This window comes from Nycticebus coucang, chromosome 16 (assembly GCF_027406575.1).
Source record: "Nycticebus coucang isolate mNycCou1 chromosome 16, mNycCou1.pri, whole genome shotgun sequence".
Classification (NCBI taxonomy): domain Eukaryota; kingdom Metazoa; phylum Chordata; class Mammalia; order Primates; family Lorisidae; genus Nycticebus; species Nycticebus coucang.
In genome coordinates this window covers 92725118-92748185 of record NC_069795.1, presented here as the reverse complement: position 1 = coordinate 92748185, position 23068 = coordinate 92725118, and the positions used below count along the sequence as shown (strand labels likewise).

General features: G+C 43.2%; 1 protein-coding gene and 1 long non-coding RNA gene across 2 annotated transcripts in view; both read left to right on the top strand.

Moving 5' to 3' along the window:
• The first annotated feature begins 3531 nt into the window (after positions 1-3531).
• LOC128567704 (uncharacterized) overlaps positions 3532-23068 on the top strand; it is a 43171-nt gene continuing 23634 nt past the window's right edge. Inside the window, exons 1-2 of the long non-coding RNA XR_008374914.1 lie at positions 3532-4090; positions 19200-19304. This is a non-coding gene — a long non-coding RNA (uncharacterized LOC128567704). The remainder of the gene's footprint in view (positions 4091-19199; positions 19305-23068) is intronic.
• SOX2 (SRY-box transcription factor 2) lies at positions 15895-18447 on the top strand. Its single transcript, XM_053565137.1, has one exon. It carries the CDS (start codon positions 16371-16373, stop codon positions 17328-17330), a length of 960 nt encoding a protein of 319 aa, XP_053421112.1. The 5' UTR covers positions 15895-16370; the 3' UTR covers positions 17331-18447.

Below are 23068 nucleotides of genomic sequence, written 5' to 3'. Positions count from 1 at the left end.
TAGATTTTCAGACCTAGAGAGTTTTCATTTAAACCCTATCCTCGCCTCCGTTGTGTCCAGCGGGGCAGCCGACCTGACCGCTGTCCCGGTTCATTTAGAAGAGAGGGTCAAGTCGGGTGTCGCGTCGTTTTGCTTTTGTCTAAGTGAATAATTGGATCGCGTGGGGTCAGTTTACAGGTTCATAATCCCGGGGTGTATTTCACAGTACTAGCCTGTCTAACCCTTCAGCAGCGTGTGGGGAGCAGCGGTCCCCGCGGACCCGGAGCCGCGCTGCCCGCAGGCGGTGCCGGCTGAGAACCGCGCGCGTCCGCCGCGGACCCGGACTCCGAGAGGCCGCATCCGAAGGCGGAGGGCTGGGGGCCCGCGCCGCTTGAGTCCGATTTATTTCCACGTGGAGACACTAGAAGGTGGCCAGTTAGTGAATGATTGATTGCTTAAAGACGGAGAAGCTACAGCTTTCATGGTAGCCGATGGCCAAAACATGACATGGTGCCATCTGTGTGAAACTGTGATTTGCATGGTCACTGGTTCACTAGAACGTCCACACCCTGATCGCGCGTATCGTGTTTCCTTATAAGCAGCAGTCGCTGATTTAAAGCCAAGTCCCGGTGCCCCTCTTGCTAATCCGCTCTGCCATTAGTCTGCTAAATTCCTTTTTTCTTTTTTTTAATAAATCCCTTTACCTGTCTTTCCTTCCTCTCTTCCTCATTTCCTTTTCTCTTCCTTCCCTTCTGTCCTTTCCTTGTTTTCTCCCTCAATCTGAGTGCTTGGTACTGAATGTCATTTACTCAACCAGCGTCCCAATCTGAGGGTCACTGGAGCAACCCCACTTCCCTCTTTCCCCAGCAAGGCTTGTGCCTGTAAAATTAGGGGGATCACCTTTGGCTCCAAAGTGATTTTGAACAGTGAAGTTTCCAATTCAAAGCCCCCAATAAAATGCCTATAAATCGCCTCACAGATATTTCAACTCCAGTGAGAAAGCCACTTCTGTAACCTAGCATCTTTTTAGTGATGGGTGTTCCAACCAGACAGGCACTGCCCAGTCAGCTCAGTTTCTGACAGAAAGTTTTGTTTGTTTGTTTTTTAAGCAGTTTTCCAGATATAGACACCTGGTTCCTAATTCTCTTATCTACCTCCCAAGGCTGTTTATCACCTTGGCCCTGCACCTGGCATTGCATATCCCACCTTTTTTAGTTAAATGCTGTCTTCTTCCCCTATGTCAGACAGGATGCCAATGCATTTCAGGTTTTGAGACAACTTTTGGTGAGTGGCCTAAAAATGTCTTCCTAATCCTTCCTAGGAGAGTGAAGCCAACTGACAGATTTTAAACCTCCTTATGGCTAGGACTGCATAGATTCAAGCAGTAAGTTGCATATGGTTTACTCACTCACCTTTAGTCACCTTAGCCTGCGCACTGATGACCTCCTATCTCACAGTCTCAGAATCAGCCCCAACCCCTCAGTAGAAAGAAGGCAGCAATCCAGATTCTTCTTTCAGTTTGTTGTAAAGAAAGAAAGAAAGAAAATAGCTTATGTCAGTTTGGGGCATCTTTTAAAAGTTTTGATATCCAAAAATATCTCTGTGACAAGGGAAGCAGAGACTATTCAGTTATTCCAGTTGATCAGTTTTTAATGGAAATTCTGTATAAAACATTTTATATTGACTCTTCCCCATTCCACCTTTAGCTGAAAGAAATGTTTTTACTATTGACTGTTAATTTTGTATAATGCCCCACCCTCCCCTACAATATCATAAGGAACATTGTAGCCTCCTGCTCTCCTAAATTTCACTCTTGAGGTACACACTTCATTTCTCTCTCACACCCTCATACGTATGCAGGCACATTTTTCTTGATTCAGAGAGTGTTAACATGTGCACAACTTCTTTAGTATTGCGCTGACTTTCATTCTTTTCAAACTGATAATTAGGCTGTTTATCCTGAGAAACAAAATGAACTTTTGGTAAAAAAAAAAAAGTGACAAATGTTTCATTTTCTCTTTTGATGTTTGTTTTTCAAATTTTATGGGAAAGACTTTAATTGGTCTTTAAGTTGTCAGTCCTCACCCCAAATCCCTTATTAGTTAACTCCACACCAGTTGTAAACCAACATAATTGTTTCCAAAAAGGAAAAGTAGAAGTTGAGAGATGGTGGTGTCAAGAGATTCATGTGAGTGTTTATCTTCCTTTTATTTTAAAAGGTTTGTGAGAAGAAAGGGAGAGATAAATGGGAGGAGGTCAGAGATAGAGAACAAAATAAAACTTGTTCTTAAAATTAAAGCCATTTTTCAAACTATTGTCTTACCACAAGTGACAAAACAGAGCAGAAGTAATGAAGGTGGATTACTGTCCCTCTGTGCTATTGGAGAGCCCTGGCATTGATTCCTATAGAAAGGTAGATAAACCTATAGAGTAATACCTCTGCTCCAATATACCTTTCCCAGTACATCTCCTGGGAACATAACTTAAAAAAAAAAAGAAAGAAAGAAAAGAAAGGTAGATAAACCTAGTTAGTAACTAAAGACTTCCCCACAGTGCCCTTACACCAAGAGAACAGGGCTCTCTCAAAGTTGATACAGACTTCAGCTGGGTCTAGGTGGCAGGCTTCCCCTGTGAGAGGAAGTGGAAGCTTCCTGTGGACTGAGCCAGAGGAAGTCTGATGGCTGTAAGAGCAAGCCTGAGGATGGAGGGGGCTGGCACGGGAGGGCTGTGGACACCAGTCCCCCAGCATGGTTGCAATCAGTGAGTTGAAGCTAGCCAACTATGAATCAAAGAGCAGGACTTTCGGGGTGCTAGAGACTAACCTTTAGCTTGTTCCGCTCCTCCCACTGGGCTTGCATCCTAGGTTTTCCAGGATTGGAGACCTTATCAGAGGAGAGGGAAAGCATGGTAAGAAAACATGCCTAGCCTCTGTCTAGCATGGGAGCACTGGTGGGAGCTTGCAGAGAGGAGGAGGCATACCTCGGGATGAGAGAAACCCTGAGTGTCTGGCTCATACAGTTGTGCATGGCCAACCAGAGAGTGAGGGAGAGGAAAGCTTCCTTTTCTTCAGTTGCTCTTTCTGGGGTTGCTTATCGCCTCTCCCCTACCCTCTGCTTCATCCTGTCAGGACCAAATAGAATTGAAACTTCATTGCCTTTGCCTATACTGAGCCTAAAAACTCAGGATTTGATAAGGTTACTGCACCATTGATAACGATTGTAGATTTTTTAAAGCCTCCTCAAAGAGACAGATGTTTGGGCTGATTAAGAATTGAAGAGGAAACCTGCAGCTGCACCAAGGAATAATCTATTGGACAAATATTTTAATAAAAATATGAAGAGATCAGCCCGACCTTGCAAGGTCTTCTGCTTTAAAAAAAAAAAAAATCTTTATCAAACCCCTATTCTATGGCTTCAATAAACAGAACCCATTACCTCACGGCATCTTTTGTTGGCCCCATACAAGAGAGAACAAAATGGTTATTCAGGGGAACGCTTTCGATTTTTATTGTGGGTAGCCTGCACAAAGAGCCGCGTTATTGTATTTAAAAGAACCATCTGTAGCAGAAACAATGGCATCAAATTATCTTTGAATACCCACTGAAAAAACATAAAGCTTTTTTTTTTATTCTTCTTCTGTACGGTGGGGGATAGAGCAGTGTTAGGATAACTGACTTTTTTGTTGTTCTCTGGGTGCATTCTTCTCGCTCCCCCTCTCTCTCCCCCTCACCCTCTCTCTCTTCTCTCTCCCCTCTCCCTCTCTCTCTCTCTTTTAAAAAATCAGCCATTTGGGGTTTTAAGCCATAAACGATTTTTCTTGTTGCAGGGGATTGCAGTGGCAAAGCTAGGCTAGGTCTTGGATGCTGGTGTAAGGCGATGCGGGTGAAGGCAGGAGGCTGATGGAAAGACTGGGGGGAAGAAAAGCCGAAATGGATTCACGGTGCCTTGGATGGAGGACGAGAGGGGAACTGCAAGCTCCTTCAACTCGTTCTGTCCGGTGAGAAGTGATCAAGCTTGGGCTGACAAGAGGCTCAGGGAGCCCTCACGTTCTTTCGCTTTTTTACCTGCCAATCAAACTGCTACAAGACAACACCCTGATCTAGCATGGACATGTAAGTAGCTTGCAACCCAACTTTGACATTCACTGCTAGCTCACTCCTCCCCCCACCTCACTTTCTTCCTCTCTCATTCTGGGCTTTTTTTTTTTTTTTGACCTTTAAGAGATCTGGAAATACATCCTGTGTGGCAGTCGTTTAACACAGACAGATTTAAGTCTGAAAGTGTTAACTATTGGAATTAAATGCTAATTTAGATTTCTTTAACAAATGCAGAAATGAAATGACATTATTTTATTCTCTCCTGAACAGTTTTAGTACTGAACATAATCAGTTGCCTTGAAAGGTAGTGTGTGTGTGTTTCTATGAAAATCTAGAAATAGATCCCTGAGCACCCAGGAGAGAAACCCAGGAATGAAAAATTTAGGCTTCCATCTTAAAAATACTAAACTCTACCATTTACTCCTACAAGGAACCCTTCTTAGACCAATAATACTTAGAATGGGAAGAGTGATTTGATTTAAAAGGAATCTATCATAAAGAGGGTCCTACCACTTCAATTGGCATCTTACTATTTTGGTGATATTTGGGGTGGAGGAAGGTTACAAAAAGGAAGAAAAGGGATATAGTGATACTGCGTTCTTTATGAGAGATTGACATGGAGGGAGAAAGAAATGCAAGGGGACAGGGTAGGCAGGAAATATTACCTGAGAGAAGGAATTACAGAGCATGGCGAAGCTGGAAGGTGAGAGGGTTTCTGCGAGAAGTTGTGCGAGGGGTGATGGGGCTTACTCTCTGGCGCCCTCTAATGGCAACGTGAACCAATATTTTACTTTCGTAAATTCAGTACTGGGAAAAGCAGCTGGGTTTTTGTTAATGCTGTTAGGTTTTTTTCCTCCACAGACTTGAAAACTAGAGGCTATTAGTGGAGTAAATTGATCGTTTTCAGCCCAAGGACTTATGTATATACCTTAAAATCATCGATGTTTTCTCCTCAAACATCTCCTCCTCTCCCGAAATCTTGTTAGACTAATAAAGGAAAAGTGGCTTCTGGCAAATTGACTTATGGAGGGAGGTCCACGCCCAATTAGTAATTCGGGGGGGTGGGGGTGGGGAGGGAAGGGATTCTCTCCTACCTGAACAGCACTCTGACTCTTCTAATATACTCGAGAGGTGTAGGGAGGAGGAGTGGGAAGGGATGATTTGAAAATTGCAGATTCTGACACGGGCTTATTATAATACAATTTAAAGGGGGCTCTTAGGAACCTCTGTTATTGCGACATGTGGTGGTCAGGGGTCTTTCCTTCCCGCCTCCTTTTTCATTTTTCTTTTTCTTCTTTCTTTCCTTCTTTTTTTTTTCTTTAAAAAAAATTTGGTAGATAAAGGTTAATCTTGGGCTGAATGATAGAGCTATGATTGACAAGAGAAAAGGTGTTGAGGGCAGGTCGCGCTGTCTTATTTACAGCCCACTGCTTGCTGTAGAGTCTTTGTTAGGACTGGAAAGCTAATTTAGTGCTGATCAAAAGCACCACAGAGTTAAAGGACTGGTAATGACTGCTAATTTCATTTCAGCCTCATGCATCCCAACTGCTGTAATTAAAGGCACGCTATTTAAATACAGGTGAAGGGTTATTTGCGGGGGGGTGGGGGTGGATTACAATTTTATTTCGATTTCTTCTTATATGGTACATGGGTGTTATGTAGTCCAAAATCAGATTTATTATTATTATGTAGAGCAGCTTCTTGTCATTTATACCTGGGTTTGTAGAATCGGCGGTGTGAAATGTGTCAGTCCCATAAAGCCCCTGTTTAAGGAAGGTGGGGGAGGATGCAGAGGAGTAACTATTTAGGAGAGATTTAAATATTTGGGTCTCTTCCCCCCCTTCAAATTAATAGAAGGGCCTTCGATATAGTTAAAAGTATTTGAAACTTGGGGCAGGGTTAACAGGCTAAAGGGATCAGTGTCAGCTTTTTAAGTACTTCTAAAAAGATCATGTGAACAGATGGAAAATATATTTTTAATTAAATAATTTCCCCCACACTATAGCTGCAGTGTTGGCTCGGAAACCGTGTAATTTCTCAACCGATAGGAGTTTCTTTATGAGAACATCAAAGAATAAAAAGCTCTACATTTTCGTAGTTGTTTAAAATGGATAACGCCCCCCACACACACACACACGCACACACGCGCACACACACACCCAAAAAAGAATTTAGCCTTTAATCTCTTTTTATCCACGAAGACTAAAGCTCTGTACTCGACCCCGCGAGCGGCTCTCGCCTTCCGGGGTTGGAACCCGACTCAGACGTGAAGCGGAGCTGAGCCTCGCGCAGGTTCGTGCCCAGCGCCCCCTGTTGGACACAGTAGGAGCTGCGCAGCGCCAGTCCCGGAAATCGCCAGAACCTTGCTCTAGGGTTAGAAAAACTCTTTATTACCCTCCAAAAAGGAAAGGGGGTGCGGAAACAAGTTTTTATATCCTTGAAAGATAATATAATTTTAACTCAATAAAAAACTAGAAAGACGACAATACAATTTTAATTCAATAAAAAATAATATCTAACTTATATTCCTCCTCTTCACATCCCAGCCATCCCCTACCCCAGTTTAGTTTTGGAACGCCTGTTAAAGGTTCTGCCATCGTAAAATAAGTAAAGAGAAACATGATGAAAAACAAATAATTTTTTTCTGTAGCCATGGAAAATCAAGCAAAGACTACTTATTCCATTTTGTTCACATTTCAAAAAATTTAACGGAAGAAGCTGCTGCTTGCTGTTTTAACGTTGTCAGAGGCATCATGAGTGCCCTTGTAGGTCCTGCAGGTATTGTAACTCAATCTCTGAGTAAATGAAATAGCTTGCTTCTTTTTATTTATTTCTAGAATATTATTACAAGGCCAGTCTCTTCTTTGAGTATTTCCCATCCCCCAAACCAATCTTGATCAAACTTTTCCCTTTCTGGCTAGCAGTTAAATTCTAGATATTGTCTAAGAAACAGGTGCCTGATAATCTTTCTTCTTTTATCTTAGCGTAGGATTTCAGGAAAGGTGTGCCCGTGGTAAGGAGTGCTTTCTTTGAAGTTCAGTATTTGATGGACCAGCAATCCACCATATTATCCTAGGAAAAGAGCAATATTTTTACACTTCCAAAAAGTACCTGTCTACATAAGAAAGAGATTTTAATTTTTTTTCTTTCTTTTTTTATGAGCAAGCAGGACAAAGATAGCCTTTGAATCATTTCAGAAAGATAAACTGTAAAAATGACACATCCTCTAAATAGGAAGATGTGGATTTGTTTAGTTTAAAATCAAATACACGTAGAAACAATTTGGGTGCTAAATGATCAAGATGTTTTAGGATTTCCATTTTCACAGATGTACTTACCGTTTTAAACTTTCAACCTTAAAAAGTTTAAGGTTTTCATGTTTTCTTTTAAGTTTGCCTATTGAAGGAAACCAGCTAAATTTTTCATAAAGGAATTTTTTAAATATTTAATGCCATGGCTGTGCAAGCTTCGTGTTGCCCGTGTGTTTATCCCCCCCATCTCCCAAAATTAGTGAGTCCGAGATTTCATTTTAAGAATTGTTGTTCCATGCGAGGAGAGATGCCTTACCCAGCTGGTTCCAGAATCTGATCTCGGCTTAGGGTTTTTAGTAAGTAGGTTCAGATAGAGTGGCAGAAAAAGGATCAGAGCTTTTGATAAATCTCCACCAGGAATGTTATCGAAATGATGGGGCAAGCAGGATCCTAGACAGTCTACCCTCACCCTTTGCTCCTCCAAAAGGTTTGTTCCCATTACAGAAATGTTAAGTCCGGGCAAGGTTCGCAAATCCGCGCCAACCAGGGGAGGTAAGAAACGGTGAGCTGACCGCCGAGGTCGGAAGGCTGCGCTCAGGCTCCCGCAGCTCGCGGGGTAGGGAGGCCAAGCCAGCCAAAACTGGAACGCGACCCACGAAGGCGGATGTATGCCTACTATGCCTGAAGTGATGTAAAATGTACAATAGAGTTTTGGAGATTTCTACCCCGTTTCGCACCCAGGGGTCCCAACCTGTAAGGAGAGGGCTTTGCGGGGGAGAGGAGAGGGAGGAGCCGCGCCCAGCGTGCTAGGAGCAAGTGCTCAACTTCCCAGGGCCCCAGGAGAAAACGCAAGCCCTAGTTGAGGAAAGAGGGCTAAACAAGTGGGTGGCCCAGGCCTGGGCATGCCCCCCAGCTCTCCCGGCGCAGCGGGATTTCTGTGGTTCCAGGCAGGCCCAGCCCCGGCTCCAATCCCACGCCCCAAGGCGGCCAGCGGGAAGGCAGCCCCTCCATCTTTGCGGGCTGGGGCCGAGGGCAGCAAGCGACTGATTCCATAGCAGCAGCCAAAGCCGCAGCGGCTGGCAACCGGCCGCGTTTCTCCGCGGCGGCAAAGCGGCCTTTCGGGGAGGGGCGGGCGTCTTTGGTCTCCTGTCCCCGCGTCCAGGCCCGAGCCTGCGCGGCCTGGCTGGGCGCCCTGCTTTGGAAGTCGTCAATCTTGCCTGATTCTGAGGACGGTCCAGGCGGATGGGCCAAGCTAGCTTAGGCCCACTGAGTCCATGCCAACTGCTCAGCCCTTTCTTCCTTTCATCCCTCTTACTTTTCAGAGTGAACCCAGGAAAGAACCTCCGCTCTGAAAGCCAGTATATGTAGTTTGGAACTTGGTAGCTATTGGGGCATAGGGAAAAATGACTCATTCTGAAGACCGAGATTCAAGGATGAGCGCTCATTAAGTTTGCTCCTTCACTTTGTTTTTAAACTCAGAAGATCCTTTAGTTCCGACAGTCCAGCCCTGAGATACACAAAGCCCAGTTGGGGCTGAGGCGCAGACTGACAACCATCTCCACCATTCCACCGCAGAGAAGCCGGCCAGCCTGTGGGTCCCCAACTAGGCCTAGCAGCTTCCCGGGTTGCTGGCGGGTGTTGAAACCACAAGTACAACTTGACACCATTGAGCCCACAGTGCTTGTCAATAATCTGAATTAGGTGCAGAGATTGTCACTGTAGATCATAACAGTTTCTGAAGGACTCATTACAGCCTATCGTGTCAATGATCTTCAAATCAAGAAGGGGGGGTGGGGCAGAGGGAAAAGGAGTGGGGAGAGCCAACAAAAAGGGAAGAAGGGTAGCAGGGAAGATAAAAGTCAGAGCCCCACCTCCGAAGGAGCCTTTCAAGAGTATCAGGCAGCGATCTGAGAATTCCATTGGGATGAGTCTGGAAGCCCAACTCCATCTGAGCCGGGACTGGAAGGGGGGGCACTCAGGGGCAAGGAGAAGTGGACCCCTGGGAAGGCCGACGTCTCGGGCATTTCTTTTGAGGCCAGAGAGCTCTAGGGTGAAGGTTCCCGGTGTAATGGGAGGCCTTGAGGATGCCAGCCCGCCCAAGATGGGTGTATACTTTGATTTAGAGCACTTCCCAGGGCAAGTCTCAGCTGCAAATCCTTGAAGAAAGTAACAGTTTCACTTAGGACTAATGGCGATTGTGTACAATAATTTTTTCCCCCAATGGTTTGCTTCAACTTCTTTTCATGCCACAGGTGGAAGACTGTCTTCCTTTTCCTCCCATAATATTCCTGTGTGCCCCTCACATCTAATTTCTTATCTAATTTTATTTAAGCAGATCTAATTTCTTTCCCCAACTTGCTTTTTAGAGGTGTCAAACACATCAGCCCTCTGAAGTTTTGTCACTTTTGTGGTTTGTATTGGGTCCAGTTGTGCTTCTAGAAAGGGGTTGGTGGAGCAGTATGTTCCCTGAGGACTCCAGGAGAAGGAAGACTAAATTCTATTGATATGGCACAGAAGGGGCCAGCCTAAGGATAAGAGGGTCTCCCTGCTTGGTTTCATTGCAAGGTAGCCCAGCCTGCATTGGAGTGACATTTAGCAAGAGCTAGAGAAATTTTAAGGAAGGTATAGGTTTGTTTTTTCCACAAAAGTTGTGTTCACAACTAAACTAAATAATAACAGTTGGAGAATGTAAAACATTTGTCTTTTCTCTAACATGATAGTAATGGAAAATTAGCATTCTAAGGAGATCCTTTTCCTTTGGTACGTTAATTGCACAAGATATTTTGGTCAATCAGACAGACGTGTGTTTAGACAAGAATGATTTAGAGGTGTAAAGGATCCAGAGTTTTGAGGGGTACTCTAGAGTTTCTGGGGATTGGTTTGCCTTTTTCTTTTTTTTTTTTAATTCTCTTCTAATTTTTTAAAATCAAAATCATAGGTTGAATGTAACTGAAAACCATGGGTGGCAACTCTTTAAGATTTTAGTTCATCCTTTTAAAAGAGGAATTTCTATTTTAAATAATTAGATCATTTAATGGGCACATTGCATTGAACTGAACAATAGTTGCAGTTCAGGGACAGAATCTTAACTTATGTTAAAATTGCTTGATAATTCAGAAATGTAAGTGAAATTGTGAAGTGTTAATTTCTTTTTCCAGAAAATATTTGAGCTGGAATCTCTGAAGGATGTATACGCATAGATGATTCTGTAAGTAATATGATGATTACTCTATGCAGCCTGAGAGACTTACACAAGTGATTATTATTTTTGTTGCTATAATTTTGAGGGGGAAAGATAGTTAGTTTTCTAACTATTGTATTTTTTTAATGTATTTACTTCATCAGTGAGAATTAGATGAAAGAAAATGAGTAAAAAAGGGGGATCTGAATGCAAAGCAGTTCTGCATTCCTTAGGTTTCAAGGGCCCTTACAGCTCTTGAGTGAAATTATTTGGTAAAATTGGGTCTAGACTGAAACAGCATTTGTTATCCCTTTGTTCATTTCTTAAGTGTAATACCACTTTTGGAAATTAAAGGCAAGGTGCTAAAGGCAAAGACCAGAAGAAAAATGTATGAATAAGCAATCTGAAATTGCCAATCTATTATGCTTCCATATGCAGTTCTATATCTTAGCAAATAGAAGGGCTAGAGATATATATTTATTCTTTATATCATCTAGAAACATTCATTATAGTTCCTGTCACTATTCCTTCACATTTCCAATACCTGACACGTTTGACATAGGAAAAATGAGGGAAAGGTAGATGAAAGAGTTTCCATCATTTTGAAAATTGCATTATAAAAATTAAGGTGTCTATCCCCTCCAGGAATTTCTGTAAAGTGTCCATAATAGTCTAAATGAAATGAAGTTTGATAATAGTATAATTCGGTTTTTATTTTTTGCTCTTACTTCCATATTCTAACTGTATCCCACTTACTTCTTATTGATTATTTTTGGAAAATATGGGATGCTTTTTAAGGAAAAGAAATCATTTAATACAGTGCTTCACCTATAATCTCTTGTTTGTTTCTTAAATCTTGAAGAATCAGTCTTTGATCATCCTGGAAGTCTTGTAGTATACTCTACATACACGCATTTTGGAGTGACTGAGATCTTTGTGATTTAAAGGAGAGAAGGAAACATTTTAAAAATCGGCTAATGCCAGTCTCTTTACTCTGCAATTCATAGTTTTCTTGTATTAAGGGATACATATAAATAAAAGTCTCATTTCACCAAATTGAACTAGCATTGTCCTAAACAGTTGAATTTTCCTTTATTTTTGGCTTTTGAAGATAAGAATTTTTCTCTGTTGCTGTACTTCCCTCTTTAGTTTTATTTGCTTCCTACTTGCCAGACTTTCACTGCAGTATGATCATTGCCATGGTCACTTAGAGAGGAGATAGTTGTTGGAAGATTAGGATCCAAAAGAAACATTCCAAAAAGGGGAGGAAAAAGCCTTCTTTTGACCAAATCGGGCTCCTAATATATTTAACCAGTTCCAGAATTAGAAAGCCTTTCTGTACATTTTCTTCTATTTTTCTTGCCTTTTTTTCCTTACGTAATGAAATTAAAACTTTTGGAGCCCACAGTTGACATTTTTCAGAAAATTGAGTTATCAAGGCAGTAATTATTTCACGGGGAGATAAAACTCTCATAGCCCTAACTGTCAAATAGGGCCCTTTTCAGATTTTAATTACAAAATAAAATTAGTCTGCTCTTCTTCGGAATGGTTTGTGAGTGGTTAAACAGAGCTTTTTCCCAATACTGGTGGTCGTCAAACTCTGCTAATTAGCAATGCTGAGAAATTCCAGTTAACAAGGACATTCTCCAAGACTCCGCAGGTTCCCTGCAGTTTGCCTTCATTTCCATAAGAAGATTAAGAGAGGAGGGGAACACACTCAAATGCAGATGCAGAAAAGAAGCGGTTTTTAACAAGCATCATAATAGTAAGATGCTTGGCTAGTTCTCACCTAATTACTGCAAGTTAAACCTCTATTTGCCACTAAGAAGAAAAAAAAATAAGTCTACAGTCCCCTATCTCCACAAAATTGTTAGTTGGCTTCAGATATAATACTTGAAGAGGGATAGGGAGAGTTTAGAACAGAAAAATCAATGCAAAAGATTTTTAAATAAAATAGTGTCACAGGCTTTTTGGCTAAGGCCTATAGTAGAACAAAATCAAATCAGAATATCCCAGGAGTTATGCATTTTTCTTCCTAATTACTAATCTTGTTTTAAAAGTGTATAGCTTTTTGCTGCCCACAGAAGGGAAGTGTTACACTCTCTTTAGATTAGACATTTTCAATTTTCATAAATTGTGCCAGTGGCAACATTTTAAATTCTGAGAAGATGAAGCACCCTACTCCAAGTGTTTTTTTGATTGTCTAGTAGTCAATGGTATATTGTCTTAGTATTGTAGCTGTCTAAGCCTAAAACAGTGTTGCTCCTGTCATCTACTGAGATTGTTATTGTTACATGTGGGAGCCAGTGCTGTTGCTGGACTGAAATCGAGTGGGCAGTGATCTGATTTTTTTTAATGCATATGTTCTTTAAAATCTAATGAGAAAATTGTTTCTGCTATCACTATCTTCTTTAATCTTATTTTCATAGCACATTATTATGTGTAAATGCCAGCCACAGTTAGTTTATTGCCTTGATAAGTACAGCAGGCTTAATTAAAATAAAGCTGTAAATAAATGCAATCAATGATAACCCAGTTGTATTTCCATGGCTTATTTATGTGATAAAAGCAATTAATAAAAGACCTAGCCAGCCCCTTTAACCTCTTAAATGCATTATTATAGAGTTCAGGCACAAACACATGCATCTGGGAATGTGTAAAAACTGTTAGATATCATCTCAAGGAAAAAATTGTGTCTCGAAAGAAAGAGAGATTTAATAGATTTGTGTCTATAATCATCCATTATTGATAGTTATTTGAATAAATGTATATCACCATTATCTATGCCAACTCCTTGGTCATTTCTTTAAACTTAATTATCATAAGCCTTTAAAAGTTTTTGGAATAATGCTAGTAAGTAGACCAGTGCATACACAATCATTAAGTGAATGCTTGGTCTGCTCTTCGTGGAGTCTGGACAATAATAATTCATTTATATGTTGAATCTCATAATTTGTATCTATATTCTTTTGTGGTTTAACTTCTCACTTATCTTGAGGTTGCATGTATACTTTTAAGTTAAGCAAATTAAATATGATTCTTATGATTTGGTTCCACAGCTCATATGATATGTTAACTTTTCTTTTCTTTAGTTTATGTACAATAAGTGTAAGCTTCCATCCCCCTCATTTTTTTACTTTAATTATTTCCAAACACCTACTTTTAAAGGTAAAAGTAATAGTCTTGGAAAAGAAAATCTACCAGCAGGGGGCGCACCAGCCACATCCCTGAAACGAGCCGGGGATTTTTTTTTTTTTTTTTATTGAAAAGCCGGTGGCCGCCTTTTCTTCTCTAAATTCTGTCCACCTTTTCTCTTTCCTAATCTTCAGGTCTGTGTTTAGTTTAACATTACACCTCGATGAAACATAAAGCATCGCTTTATTTTGAAGAGTACCGAATATTTATGCGTTTTGCGAAGATCAGTCTCACCCTTTCTGGGTTCTCAAGACCTACAGCAAAACATAACTTAAGAGAAAGGGAGAACCTTTGGGATGTGTGTGTGCGGGGGGTGGGGTAGGTGACGACAGACAAGAAATAATTATTTATTTAGAAAAATCTCAGGATTCTCTTTTCACACCTTTTTTGGGTTTCCAATCGGCATACTTAGCTTGAATTTGACAGTAGCAGAGAGGCCTTGGAGTGCAGAGATTGGAGAAGTTGGGGGGGGCGGGAATGGGGAAGGGCGTTGTGGGAAGAAGGTTAGTAAGGAACAAAACAATGCACAGTTTTGTAAAGATAATAAATGGAACGTGGCTGGTAAATACTATTCAGTACGTTTTCTTAGATTGAGGAAGGGTAGATCAGGGGAAGAGGGGGCGGAGAGAGTGTTACAGAAGAAAGAAAATAAGTAACCCTGATGGTTTAAGCCCTTTATAAAAGAAATGGCATCAGAGTTCCCCCCCCCCCCGCTTTGTAGTCAAGTGCATTTTAGCCACAAAGATCCCAACAAGAGAGTGGAAGGAAACTTAGACGAGGCTTTGTTTGACTCTGTGTAGCGACAAGAGAAACAAAACTACCTATTTGTAACGGACGTGCTGCCATTGCCCTCCGCATTGAGCACCTACCTATTGAAATCTTTACGTCCGGACAATGGGAAAAAGGCTAAAATTACCTTCTTGGGTCCTGGGCGGGCAAGATTCCTGAGCCCCTATCCCCGCCCTCATCCCATCCTCCTCCAGCCAGGGCCTTGCTGGGCTCTCCCTTCCCCAGTCCTGGCCGCGTTCTCCCTGTGCGCGCTGCCTGCACCTGCGCCTGGAGGGCGCCGCCCCCCCCCCCCAGGTCTGCAGCCCCCTCTGCGGCGCAGCCCCATACCCGCTCGGCCACCCTGGTAGAAGTTAGTGGGGGAAATGCCAGGGCTGGTTCTGCTTGGGGTTGTGGGAACTCGGCGTGGGAGGAAGTTTGTGAGTGCGGCCCTAAAGTCACCTCTGTACAGAGCCACGGGATGCCAGGAAGTTGAAACTACCCTGTCCCAGGGCCTGCTCTTTTGAGGATCCTTCTGGTTCTCTTTCCTTCACCAGCCAGCATTTGAAACCCGCACAGCTGAAATCCTTCTTTGGGGGATGCTAAGGAGGAGAACGAGGGGGCAGAGAGTATGAGCATCCCCTTTGCATCGACTGGAGACAGACTTGTGGGACATGTGGCTGGGAAGAGAACCAGCTCTGGTGTCCCGGGCCAAAGAGCTGAGGTGGACAGGGAAGCGGCAGCTTCCCAACGGCCCTGCGGGTCCTCAGCTCTGGAGTCGGCCGCAAGGTCCGAGCAGTTTATTTTTAAGAACAGGGCAAGGTACGTGGAAGCCAGGGTTTCGTGGACAGACGTCCCGGTCGCCCAACTTCTAGTCGGGACGGTGTGAGGAGTGAGGGAGGGAGGGGTGGCACCTGTACAGAAGGGGGCGAGGGGAAGAGCGGACTCAGGGGGAAGCACTCGAGGGGCTGGAGTTGGGGGAAGTGCTGCGGGAGAACAATGACATCAACTCCAGCGCTGCCCGCTTCCAGAAATACTAGTTGGACCGTCGCCCTGAACCACCCACTCTACCCTGCCTCCCCCCGCCCCACCCTTCAGCCGCCTCCGGCGCCCCTTCCTCATTTCACTACTCTGCACCAAAAAGTAAATCAATATTAAGTTTAAAGAAAAAACCCACGTAGTCTTAGGGCTGTTTACCCACTTCCTTCGAAAAGGCGTGTGGTGTGACCTGTTGCTGCGAGAGGGGATACAAAGGTTTCTCAGTGGCTGGCAGGCTGGCTCCGGGAGCCGCCTCCCCCCCTCGGCCTCCCCCTCCCCTCCCACCTCCCCTGTGCGGCCGGCGGCGCGGCAGGCCCCGCCCCCTTTCATGCAAAACCCGGCGGCGAGGCCGGGCTCGAGTGGAGGAGCCGCCGCGCGCTGATTGGTCGCTGGAAACCCATTTATTCCCTGACAGCCCCCGTCACATGGATGGTTGTCTATTAACTTGTTCAAAAAAGTATCAGGAGTTGTCAAGGCAGGGAAGAGAGTGTTTGCAAAAGGGGGAAAGTAGTTTGCTGCCTCTTTAAGACTAGGACTGAGAGAAAGAAGAAGAGACAGAAAGAAAGGGAGAGAAGTTTGAGCCCCAGGCTTAAGCCTTTCCAAAAAAATAATAATAACAATCATCGGCGGCGGCAGGAGCGACCGGAGGAGGAGGAGGGAAGCGCTTTTTTTGATCCTGATTCCAGTTTGCCTCTCTCTTTTCTTCCCCCAAATTATTCTTCGCCTGACTTTCCGCGCGGAGCCCTGCGCTCCCGACACCCCCGCCCGCCTCCCCTCCTCTCCCCCCGCCCGCGGGCCCCCCAAAGTCCCGACCGGGCCGAGGGTCGGCGGCCGCCGGCGGGCCGGGCCCGCGCACAGCGCCCGCATGTACAACATGATGGAGACGGAGCTGAAGCCGCCCGGCCCTCAGCAAACTTCGGGGGGCGGCGGCGGCGGCGGCAACTCCACCGCGGCGGCGGCGGGCGGCAACCAGAAGAACAGCCCGGACCGCGTCAAGCGGCCCATGAACGCCTTCATGGTGTGGTCCCGCGGGCAGCGGCGCAAGATGGCCCAGGAGAACCCCAAGATGCATAACTCGGAGATCAGCAAGCGCCTGGGCGCCGAGTGGAAACTTTTGTCGGAGACGGAGAAACGGCCTTTCATCGACGAGGCCAAGCGGCTGAGAGCGCTGCACATGAAGGAGCACCCGGATTATAAATACCGGCCCCGGCGGAAAACCAAGACGCTCATGAAGAAGGATAAGTACACGCTGCCCGGCGGGCTGCTGGCCCCCGGCGGCAACAGCATGGCGAGCGGGGTCGGGGTGGGCGCCGGCCTGGGCGCGGGCGTGAATCAGCGCATGGACAGTTACGCGCACATGAACGGCTGGAGCAATGGCAGCTACAGCATGATGCAGGACCAGCTGGGCTACCCGCAGCACCCGGGCCTCAACGCGCACGGCGCCGCGCAGATGCAGCCCATGCACCGCTACGACGTGAGCGCCCTGCAGTACAACTCCATGACCAGCTCGCAGACCTACATGAACGGCTCGCCCACCTACAGCATGTCCTACTCACAGCAGGGCACCCCGGGCATGGCTCTGGGCTCCATGGGTTCGGTGGTCAAGTCCGAGGCCAGCTCCAGCCCCCCTGTGGTTACCTCTTCCTCCCACTCCAGGGCGCCCTGCCAGGCCGGGGACCTCCGGGACATGATCAGCATGTACCTCCCCGGCGCCGAGGTGCCGGAACCCGCCGCCCCCAGCAGACTTCACATGTCTCAGCACTACCAGAGCGGCCCGGTGCCCGGCACGGCCATTAACGGCACACTGCCTCTCTCGCACATGTGAGGGCCGGACAGCGAACTGGAGGAGGGAGAGATTCTCAAGAAAAAACGAGGGAAATGGGAGGGGTACCAAAAAGGAGAATGAGAAACAACATGGAGAAAAACCCGGTACGCTTTTAAAAAAAGAAAAGAAAATCCCATCGCCCGCAGCAAATGACAGCTGCAAAGGAGAACACCAATCCGGTCACACTCACACAAAACCCGCCACAGTGGCAGGAAAACTTTTATGAGAGAGATTCTGGACTTCTTTTGGGGGGACTATTTTTGTACAGAGTAAACCGGGAGTGGGTTGGGGAGGGAGGGGGGAATGAACCTTGTATAGATCTGGAGGAAAGAAAGCTACGCAAAACTTTTTAAAAGTTCTAGTGGTACGGTAGGAGCTTTGCAGAAAGTTTGCAAAAGTCTTTACCAATAATATTTAGAGCTAGTCTCCAAGCGACGAAAAAAAGTTTTAATATTTGCAAGCAACTTTTGTACAGTATTTATCGAGATAAACATGGCAATCAAAATGTCCATTGTTTATAAGCTGAGAATTTGCCAATATTTTTCAAGGAGAGGCTCCTGCTGAATTTTGATTGTGCAGCTGAAATTTGGGACAGTTGCAAACGTGGAAAGAAGAAAATTATTCAATTTGGACATTTTAATTGTTTAAAAATTGTACAAAAGGAAAAAATAGAATAAGTACTGGCAAACCATCTCTGTGGTCTTGTTTAAAAGGGCAAAAGTTTTAGATTGTACTAAATTTTTTTAACTCACTGTTAAAAGCAAAAATGGCCATGCAGGTTGACATCGTTGGTAATTTATAATAGCTTTTGTTCAATCCCAACTTTCCATTTTGTTCAGATAAAAAAAAAACCATGAAATTACTGTGTTTGAAATATTTTCTTATGGTTTGTAATATTTCTGTAAATTTATTGTGATATTTTAAGGTTTCCCTCCTTATTTTCCGTAGTTGTATTTTAAAAGATTCGGCTCTGTATTATTTGAATCAGTCTGCCGAGAATCCATGTATATATATTTGAACTAATATCATCCTTATAACAGGTACATTTTCAACTTAAGTTTTTACTCCATTATGCACAGTTTGAGATAAATAAATTTTTGAAATATGGACACTGAAATTATGCTTGAGTCTGTCATTTATTCGGATAACATTGTGATTATACATAACTTCCCTGGGGAATTATAATACTGTGCTCCGCCAAGAAAGCGAAATACCGAAAACCTCGGTATTACTAGTCCAGCCTCATGTGCTAACGTTAACTACAAAAAAGAGATGGCTGGATGATTAATAGGTACTCTGGAAAAATTGAAATGCTTCTGTCATTTCTAAAATAGAAGCTAGATACTTATATTGTAATCCACCCCCTCTTTTCTAGGCAGCATGAATAAGCATGATGGGGACTTGTACTTAAACTGATTTATGCCACTTGTTGCCAGAAAGGATTCAGTTGTGAAAATTTTCATGTAGTTTAGCAGATGGAGTATTGAGCCAAATCAGCACCAGGTTGGCTGGTTTTGTTTTCATTTTCTTCACAGCACAATGGTCCTTTGAAACCTAGTTACTGGGGAAAATGATGCTTCTTGTATCAGAATAATTGCAAACTAGACATGCAAAGTGTTCATCTGCTGGGTGGGTGTTTGGATTACTCGGGCCCTGCTATTGTCTGAGAGGAAACAAGTGGTTTGCTTTCTTTGTTCCTTGACTTCATAAACTTTCTCCCTCTACATTTTCCCGTTTAGGGGCAAGGGAAAGCAAAGAACGTCTCGCAAAACTCTCCGACTTATCACGAACATAGTTTCTTTTTTATTATTATTTATTTTCTTTTTTCCTTCTCTCTCCCTCCCTGAATTCCATTTCTTAAATTGGCAGCGCCCGTCCAAGCCTGTAGCCCCAAATCGGATAATCTCTGCAGCTGATAACAAGCAAAACAGAAGCCAGGCAACAGCCATATTAAAGAAGAAAATCAACTCTGAGGTAGATATTTTACTTTGTCCGGTCTAATCACATTTGGAGATGATTATGCTTTTGATCTGTTAACAATGTTTTACTACAGTAGTAGAGAAGTGGGGGGGTGGGGGGAAGGGTGGAGAAACAAGATTGGATTTGCTGTTTTCTTTTGCCCTAGGAAAGGTAAAGAAAGGCTGTAGTTGTCCTCGGTGAGAGCGGAAAAGTTGGGAAATCACCTTGGTCTTTGAATTAGCGATGCTTCTGCAGCACAACCGACCCTGGCTTTGGGGCGGCCGGAGAAACTGACTTAGGGACTTTCCTTCTTTATTTACTACTCGCTTCCCTCATCTTACCCCACCCAAGGGGACCAGGAACCAAGAGTCCGGCATTCTTAAGAGTACGGGTTTGCTACTCACAATTTCAAGAGCTTGTCATATCAACTTGCTACAACTTTGGAGAAGTTGGAATCCGGCAGCGCCTTGAGCCCTTGAGTAAAGTGCCCGCTTCAGCCACTGAGTTAGCTCATCTCTTGGGCTTGCAGGCTCCCTTCCCAAGGAAGTTATTTCTTTCTCATGGTGTTGCTAATGTTAGTGCTGGGCTGAACTGGGGATATCTCACATTACTGTACTTTACATTTGTTTTTGATTGCTTTATTTTAGGTATGCATTGGTTTTTACTTATTACTTCTTTATCCTCATTTTTAGGGCAACATTATATTGGGAAGGGACAATTATTCCCGTTACCAATTCTAAGCGAGGCATTTCCCCCCTAATTAATGCAGAGACTCTAAAAGAATTTCCCCTGGCCTGGCCAGCCATTGTAATGCATATACGGATTATTCACGTGGTAATGAGCACATTGGCCAGTCTTGCTCACACATACGAATAAAAGAAACTTTGAATAAAAATCCAAATGATCGTGCTGGAGGAATGAGGAGGATATTCCTGGAATTTGAGTCAATCAGCTACATAAAACGTGTATATTTGAAAAATAGAGATATATTAGAAATATGTATAAGGGTTTAGGGTAATTGCACTGCACTGACCTCCTATTTAAGTGGGGGAAAAAGAAGAGCCCACAGGATAAGACACAACTTTTGCAAAATACTCAGATTCAAATATATTGCGAAAGGAAAGAGCACAATATTTTGGGAAGTTGAACTAGCTTTGAATAATTGTCACTGTCTGCATAAAGCAGGAGAATGTCCATTCCCCTTCCCATCCCTCCATATCTTTAAACTAAGTAGTTGGAAATGGAAGCCAAAATATTATGTTTGCAAATGTAAATGATTTTGATAAACTGCATCTGAGGAAAATGATAGATATGTAACTCCTGCCATCATTCACTTCATTGCGTTCAATGTGTATCTCAAATATAAAATTGTATGGCTAGATTAATGTTAAACATAGAATATTTTAAAATATTTGACTAACGAAAAAAATAATTTTATAATGTGATTTTCAGGAAGGGGAGTTAATCCATAAACTTGCCCAGAGGTGGATATCTCATGGTATTGAAGATAGTTATAGAGTGTTTATGTGTTTTCTCGGGGTATTATTCAGCTCAATGAAATCACTTAATTTCTAGTCAAAGGGAGTGAATTTAAATGTTTTGTTAACCTGATACACAGAACAGAAACATACAAAAGGATGATTTCTTCTCTGCAATTTTTCCTCTCCCCAAACCTGCCCCCCCCACTCCGTACTTTAAATAAAGAGCGTTAAAATATTTTGCTGAGCTGTAGTAGATTAGCAAGATTTCTTGCCAATGCTGGGAAGCTGGTATTACAGACTGTCCCAGGGGAAAATGGCTCACATTAACCACTAAATGAATATTTGACAAGGGCTCATTCGGAGGTATTATTACTATAAACGTGTCCCTACTGGACTTTTCAGGGGTCAAAGAGCAACGCTTCAATTAATTATTTAGACTGCTAGTAGATTTGGTTGTAATAGCTGTACTTATTTCTAGAAACCGACATATTCTTACAGGAGGAGAATCTCAGGAGAATCTTCTCCATCAGCAACACCTTGGATTAAAATACACATTGAGCCCTTGCATTCTAAAGCTGACTTTTTCATAAAACCTTTTCCTGGGGTGGGGGGAGAGCTTTATCAGATTATATTCTTTTGTGTTTCATTAAGTGTTTTGTTTTAAAAGAAAAAACAAGAACATAATAATTTATCTTAATTTCCACATGATGTCTGACAAGGTCTTTTAGGGATTTACAATTTGGGGGAAAAGGGAAGGGTGTTTATTTATAACCTTAGCTTTTTCTAAGTACAGATGTCACGGGATTGCAGAGACTATGAAGGCCCTGAATTTATAGACAGGGTACACATTCCTGTTTACCAATAATATTCACTCTTTAAAATGGAAGATCCCATACGCCCGGAACGCTCAGTTCTAGTAGTCTCAAAGTTGGGGTACAAAGTAGTTCCTCTCCCTCCCTTACCACCTATTGGTCTGAAGCTGCAAGGTGCAGTGGAGGAGTGAATGTTCCATTTCCTGCCCTGTCTTAAGTTTCTATGTGGCCCTAGGTAAAATGGTAAGGGAATGATTTTGAGGGTAAGATTCCTTGACAATAATATACATTGAATGAATAAGAGATAAGCTGCAAAAGGTGGGGGGAGTGGGAAACAGTAATTACAAACCGAATTCATTCAGCTTTTCAGAACTTTTGTTGTGGGAGCTCCATTGACAGAGTTATGCGCTGACAGTTTTCTCACTTTAGAAAGGACTGATCAGCGCCTCAGGGGGACAAGAAATACCGCTTAACTGCATAGTGATGGGGTCTTCATTTAGAACCATTACAAGAAGAAAATTAAACAGTGCCTTTGTGTGTACAAAGTTTACTTTTCAACTGCTAACAGTTTATAGCTAACTGCTCTGAGATTGAAGTTTGACTATGGTTTGATCACCTGCTTATTTATTTATTTATCTGTTATAATTAAGAGATCTTTCTATCTGCTCCCCTCCTTTATATCTTGGTCTTGGAGAATTTTTAAAAACAGGTTCTCATATTTTTCTTTGTGGAAGGAGTTTTCTTTGCCATGAGTTTTAGCAGAGACTTGTTCACATTCCCCAGTCCCCCCACCCATCCACCCCTGCATTATTGCCTTCAAATAATTTGCATTTAATTCTCTGGAGTTTTTTTTTTTTTCTTTCTTTCCTTTTTCTTTTCTTTCTTTCTTTTTTGTCTTTTTCCTGCTGTATTTCCTTGCTCTCAGAGTTGAAGCTACTTTTCAGGTCGTAAGTGAGCGTGGGAATAAGGGTTGATTTGTTTCTTTGCATTGCTTTTTTTTTTTTTTTTTTTTTTTTTTTACCTAGGTGGGAAGAGGGCTGGATGGGTTTCCCTATGGACCTCACCTATGAAGTGAACCCCTTAAAGAAGTGAGGGGGGTTGGGAAGACTCTGACCTTTACTATGAAAATATGGATAAAGTCTAAAGGGACAGATCCTTCAGAACTCTACATAAAGACACCGTAGAAGAGCTTTCCAAAGACAGAGAAGTTGCCTAAACCAGAGAATTGGCTAAGTGTCTTTCATAGTTATTTTCTATTTAAAATTCTCCTGGAAATCTGCTGTCTGATACCACCAAGAGGGACTTACAACCTCCTCTGTTCCTTCTGACCATGCTGTCTAATTGGCAATTTTTGTTTTCGGTTTGTATATTTTGCTTCTGTGGCCTGTAAAAAATTATGGTCTTGACTTTCTTTTTTTTTTTTTGACTAAGGAGACTTCTCTTGGGAAGGGTAGAGTATTAAGATTTCTCAGGGCAGAGAGCTCTT

Excerpts from the sequence above, each read along its gene's own strand:
- SOX2 (XM_053565137.1), top strand. The coding sequence starts at position 16,371 with ATGTACAACATGATGGAGACGGAGCTGAAGCCGCCCGGCCCTCAGCAA.